The sequence below is a fragment of the Condylura cristata genome, unplaced genomic scaffold, assembly GCF_000260355.1.
Source record: "Condylura cristata isolate star-nosed mole 26May11 unplaced genomic scaffold, ConCri1.0 scaffold00002, whole genome shotgun sequence".
Lineage (NCBI taxonomy): Eukaryota > Metazoa > Chordata > Mammalia > Eulipotyphla > Talpidae > Condylura > Condylura cristata.
In genome coordinates, this window is record NW_004567103.1 from 43,951,041 (window position 1) to 43,957,680 (window position 6,640).

Genomic DNA, 6,640 nt, shown 5'->3' on the forward strand with positions numbered 1-6,640 from the left:
GGCTATACAAATACATGACTAAACATGCTTTAAATCATGTTGAATTGAAGTCTGCTAAGGTGCCTATCTACTTTTTAAATTGTACCTGATAGCAACTATGCATTCACTCTTGGTTTATTATTTTTTAAACTTGCTGACATGATTTTGAAGAAGACCAGTTAGTTTCCCATACAGCTAACTTAATTAGGTTGGACCAGTGTTCAGAATTTATGAATGGTTCTGTCAGATTAAAATTTTTAATATATTCCTTATGTGTGAAATTGTTATTTTAAAAAATAGGATTCTTGAGCATATTTACATTTGAACAGCAGTCACGTTTATTCTGCAGAAAAATTAATATAAAACATGTTTGAGATGTATACATTTTCATTTAAACGGGCATGGCTTCTAATTATCCTCACAGTGAGAATATCTTCTACTAGAGATTCAACACAGGTATATATGATGAAAATGGTAATGTTCATTTGAGTATTTTTATGTAAGTATATTATTCTCTGTGTTTTTTAGAGGTACCAATCTTGGGAAAAAGAAGCAACATATTTGTCATATACCAGGATGTGGTAAAGTCTATGGGAAGACCTCACATCTGAGAGCTCATCTGCGTTGGCATTCTGGGGAGCGCCCGTTTATTTGTAACTGGATGTTCTGTGGTAAAAGATTTACTCGAAGTGATGAATTACAGAGGCACAGAAGGACACATACAGGTTATTAATATTTACTTTTAACCAAAGGAAAAAAAATATGTAGGACTGCATACTACCTTGAAGGTTTTTATTTTTTTTGTATACCTTAACTGAACTGAATCTTAAAGTATGTTCAGTTACATCAAATTTTTTTCTTTAGTAACAGCAATTTTAAGACAGTTTAAAATCATCTTTTAGTATCAGTGAGATAAGTGAAAGACATTTCATGGAGTACCAAGGCATTGCTGATGTAAAAAATTTTTCATTTATTGATTTTACAGAGGGTTATGTAGTTATGTGAAATGAACTTGGGAATGACCCAAACCTACGCCTAACTTAATTTTACTTAGAGATAGTTTTCTGCTGCTACTCTGTGAATGATCAAGGTGTTCATCAGTCTACATACACTGAAAAATTGAAAAAAGAAACAGTGTGTTTGCAGTCCCATCAGTCTACACACACTGAAAAATTGAAAAAAGAAACAATGTGTTTGCAGTCCCTTTGAAGTTTAAAAGGAAGAATCATGGTAAAATGGAAGACAGTATGTATTTTGAAGTTTCTTATATCTGGATTCAAATCCATGTTCTCTGTTAGACTAAGTGATAAACTGACTGTTTTCATGCTTTCTACATTGGTTTTATATATTTAAAATAACTTGTGAAGTGTCTAGTAGCAAATAAATTAGATCATCTTGTTTTATCATTACTGCTTGGGGTAGTAAAACATTGTTAACCCTACGATAGAACTTTACTCCCGTGAATTTGAAGGGCAGGATATAAAAAATAATGTAAAAAGGGAGAGTAATGTAAAAGTAGGAAATATGTGTAGGAAACAGTTGAAACTACAAATACCTTCAAGGCAGCACTTGTTAATGTTAGGAATACTGGGTATCTCTGGGCGGATATAGTGTTTGTGTAGTATTGCCCAATCTCCTCATTGTGTCATGCAATGGAGTGTGTTAGGACTGATATTCTCAGACAATCTGTGGATTCTCTTCTATCCCAGAAGAATAGAATAGTATGTGAATAGAACATGTAAGAGATCATTTGACAAGAGGGAATGATTTTATGTGACACATTTCTGCTATGCAGGATTGAGGTCCTTGTAAGTTAGGTTGTGGAGATAAATTCTGTGATAGTTGTTTGCATGTTACTCTTGCCTCACCATGCTACTAAGTACAATGGTGAAATTTTATACTGTAACGAAATTTGGTATTTTAGGAGGGTTTGCCTGGCATTTATATATTAGACTGGTGAGTGAAAGGCATGAAGTGTCTCATGAGAACCTACCCAGAGTGGAGGTTCTGGAACAAAAGATAGATAAGACATTTTGAAGAAAATGATAGGTTTGTTTATTGATTTTTCTCTTTAAGTTCCATTTACCTTTTCTTTTATTGATAGTACTTCTCTGACATAGTAGGTCTACAACTCTGTCTTTTGTATTTTAAAAAGGTATATTATTCATCCTAGGAAATAAATTTAGCCTTAGCATATGATATATTGAGCTTACTGTTGATTATTCAAGCTGATATCATACCACATAATCCCCATTCTTGTAGTTACTCAAATCTTTTTGAGCCTTAATGTCTTTAATCTAAAAATACCCTCTTATGTAGTTACATTAATTCAGATTTAAGCATTGAAGAAAAGAAGTATGTTGCAGGCCATTTTATTAGCCAATATTTGTAACATTTCAAAATAAAAATGAGCATAGCTGAGGTATTTATGTCTTATCTAATTATCAGTTTATAGAAAGTTTAAGGGTGCTTTTCATCAAAAAACATTTATTTTGAAGAAAAATAGTCTGTGACAAATCTTGCAGGGGACAAGATGAAATCATAAAATGAGTTCACTTTTAAAATTTTAATTGACTGTTCCCTTTCCCTGTCATTGTTGGCTTCCTTTCTCAGGAATGATCAGTCTGTTAATGCTCATTTTTAAAAACTAAGTAACTTGTTTTTTCTTTTGACAGGAGAGAAGAAATTTGTTTGTCCAGAATGTTCAAAACGTTTTATGAGAAGTGACCACCTTGCCAAACATATTAAAACACATCAGAATAAAAAAGGTATTCACTCTAGCAGTACAGTGCTGGCATCTGTGGAAGCTGCACGAGATGATACTTTGATTACTGCAGGAGGAACAACACTTATCCTTGCAAATATTCAACAAGGTTCTGTTTCAGGGATAGGAACTGTTAATACTTCCACCACCAGCAATCAAGATATCCTTACCAACACTGAAATACCTTTACAGCTTGTCACAGTTTCTGGAAATGAGACAATGGAGTAAATATTACACAAATACTTATTCATTGTGGTTATTTTTATACAGTAGTGAGAAGAATATTGTTCCTAAGTTCTTAGATATCTTTTTATTGATGTGCAAAAATTTTTGGATTGACAGTAACTTGGTTATACATGACACTGAAATGCCTTACTTTGTATGATATTCCATAGTATATTAAAAATGGTAAAATTGCATGGGTTTTGTAGGTACTTTTGGAATCTAGAGGAAATGAAATTTTACCAAGTTATATAAAGAGAAAATTGAATTTAACAATGCGAATGGTAGTCTAACCAAATGCATCAATCCTGTGTGGTTTAGTGTAAAAAATGAGAACATGTTGGTATTTATCTATTGTAAGATAAAAAGTTGGTGGGTGAAAGAAATCATGTTATGATAAAAAAAATTTTTGTAATTTTCTTGATGACTGGAATTTTTATTATGCATAACTGACAAATCAAGTTTCCAAGCAAATGTTACATAGTGTAGGCTTTACTTAGCTTATCAATTTGTCATTTTGAAGCTAATTATTTTAATTAGGTTAACTGTACAATATTTTAAGCATTACTCTTGTAAGATTTTGAAAACTACATTTTAACATGGAACTCTAGGGATAGTCACCTTTTAAATCCTGTTGAAAAGCCATGTTTAAGATTTAATTTGCCAAAATAATGTCTTGTTAATATTCTTTCAATAACGAAGTTGGGCAATATAACCAATGTTTAAAAAAGTTTAAAATGTATAGGTTGAGGCATTGGGTGGTAAGAAAATGTTATAGTGGATTATCCCTTTTCTTGACTATTGGAGGACCAAAAATATAAGGTGTATTGCGTCTTAGCAGTGATTTTTTTTTTTAATTCAATTTTGTTTAAAAAAAAAACCATGTCTGCCAGGGCCTTAAAAGCCATCATGTAAATTACCAGTAAAGTATAACATATGCAAACATAACAAAATCACTTCCATAGTGACGATACTCCAACCATATGGATATTAGTCATAGAAAACTAGAGGTTTTATGGTATCTTTTTTTTAGTCTTTTTTTTTTTTTTTTTTGTCTAGGTAGTCAGTCTGCACTTAAATATCAACCATTTTCCTTCTTTGCTTCTTCCCTTAAAATTTATATGTATCCAGTACATTTAATTGAGGAACGTATGTTTTTTATTATGCTGTATTTTCTTTTTATTTTTTAATTATTGTTTATATTTTCAATTATTGAAAAATGTACAAAATAAAGTTTCATCGCTGGTCTTGTAAGAGCTATACAATTTTCCTAAATGTATACCTATAACTGCAGCAGTTCACCTATTTCAAAAATTTGGAATTCTGTTCATTTGTTATTCTTAAGACCACCTCAAATTTAAAGGCTACCTTATTGTACGTTTAAAGTGTATTATAACAGTGTGGTAGTTAATAAAACACTATTTTTTTTTCTTTTGAGTTTGTTGTATTCCTATGCATTTAAAATATTGCAGTGCTGTGGGGTAAAAAGAATCTTTTTTCCTCAGCTTAGCCTTTTCTTTGCATATTCTTGGTTTCAAACACTGAGATGATTATGAACAGTATGTTTTACTTAAAAAGGGAAAAGGAAGCAACTAGATCTTACTAACCTTTAATCTAAGAATGAGCTTATTAAATACCTTTTAAAAAATCTTTTCTTAGTCCACATTAAAATCAGTATCATTTTGCAAACCTTGTATTTTATTTCCCTTGTTAAAGCAGTGTAGGATTTTGATTTATTAAAAACTTAATTTTATATGAAGATTCTCAAAGGCAGTAACATAAAACTAGTTTCATAAACATGGCAGGAGTTACTTTAAAAGGCTATGTTTTGAATTTCTAATTATGATAAAGGGTAGGAAAAAAGAAAAGTTAATATGAATATGACTTTTAGATTTTAAAAGTCCAGTTTTCACATGTTTACAGTGGGAGTAAAGATAGCCATTGTTTTTTCCAGACCCAGTCTGACACTGTCAATAATACCTTTGAATGCATAGGATAACTGTAGATACACACATGTGCATGGGCAGTTTTTGTAAATGTGAGACTTAGTATTGTGAAGTAGGAAGCTTTACTTAGAATGTTAAAAAATTAATGAAAGTGTAATTATTTTGAAGTTACAGGGATTAGAATTTGAGTCTCAAAAATTTCTTGGATAAATTTTAGAGTTTACTTTTAGGGATGTATAAAGCAATAGTATGAGGATGTTGCCGAGTTTAGCAAAATATCCATTAAGTTAAGAGGGTTAAAAAAATCCTTAGAGCGTGACAACAGATATATTTTAAAGTAATGCTGAAATTAAACAGTAAACTTAGTTTTTGATCTTTGAGTTTCCAAGTGTATTTTATCAATTCTTAGAGCATGAATGCAATGAAGAAATTAAGTAGTCCTGAATATTATTTAAGATTTTAGATCTCTTTTAGTATCCACTAAGAACATACTAGTGAATGTTGGATCTTTTTAACGAGTTATATTCACTCTCAGCCTTGGTGAGTTTATTTCTATTTTTATATTTAAAAAAATGTTGACTATAGGAAATATTTAAAGAATTATCCTGAAATCTTTTTCATTTATAATTATAATATCCATTAACGTGTATTCCTGTTCTTAGCATATACTCTTCAATTGACTTTATTGTCAGTTGCTGTACTTTTGTAAAAGCTATTGTTCACACATACTCAGTGTATTTACATACAAACAGTTCCTGTAGGATATCACTCATCTAGTAAACTTCGGTGTTGATTTCTAAATGCAATTTAATACATTTTAGAAAGGTCCACAGACCTGCCTCCATCCTCAGCCTATTAAAGGTACATCTCTGAGAAAAAGAGTGTGTTATATATACAATTTGTCAGAGGGCTCTGATAAACAGGTTGAATCAATTAACATCTGCATAATATCTCAGTTGTAGTTCAGATCCTAATAATAGTATCCCTATGTTTTTGGGTTTTAAATTTTATTTAACATTTGAAAAATGGGGTTATTACATTTATGGTTTTGAAACATGGCATTTTATTTTAAAATATGTTGACATGTTGGCTGTTAACTATATACAAGTTGGTTTCCAATTTAATTTGCTAAAGATTGTTTTTAATATACTACTGAAACGATTATATGCCACTAATACGACTTGTTGCCATGAATAGTTTATCTTTTGTGATCTGATAATGAGTACAGAAATTAGTTGGTATTTTGAGACAAGATCTCATTTCAGTAAGAGTACCTCCTTTAGTATTGGAAACAGCAAAGGTATATTTTTGACCCTTTGCTTTGACTAGACAGATGTGCATATATTCATATGTCGTGGTAACTATATACAAGTGGTAGATACACAAAGTACTCCAGAAACAGAATTTTGCATGCAGAGGGATACTTCAGAGGAAACGACTTTAGCAAAGATAGTGATGGGAATTTGTGAGTTGGTGTGAAAAAATTTTGGAAGAAGTTATAAAGGAGTTCAGAATTTCATCTTTACCAGTGGTTCCTAATCTTTTTGCAGTTATAAGTACAAGTTAATTCAACTCTAGTGTACAGACACTGGGGTATCTCTGAGCTAAGGGACAACCTTGGAGAACACCCACACACACATCACCAGGGAAGCTGTCTTGGGAATAATAGGAAATTCAGGATGGTGCCTAAAGTGAAATGCCGTGGAAAGGTGATGTCAGCTGAAAAGCA

General features: G+C 31.3%; 1 protein-coding gene across 1 annotated transcript in view; it reads left to right on the forward strand.

Annotated features, from left to right (window-relative positions):
• Positions 1 to 4,399, forward strand: part of SP3 (Sp3 transcription factor) — a 48,356-nt gene extending 43,957 nt beyond the window's left edge. The window contains exons 6-7 of the mRNA XM_004674525.2: positions 508 to 704; positions 2,655 to 4,399. Of these exons, the coding sequence (XP_004674582.2) occupies positions 508 to 704; positions 2,655 to 2,971 (514 nt within the window). The 3' untranslated portion in view covers positions 2,972 to 4,399. The remainder of the gene's footprint in view (positions 1 to 507; positions 705 to 2,654) is intronic.
• The last annotated feature ends 2,241 nt before the right edge of the window (positions 4,400 to 6,640 follow it).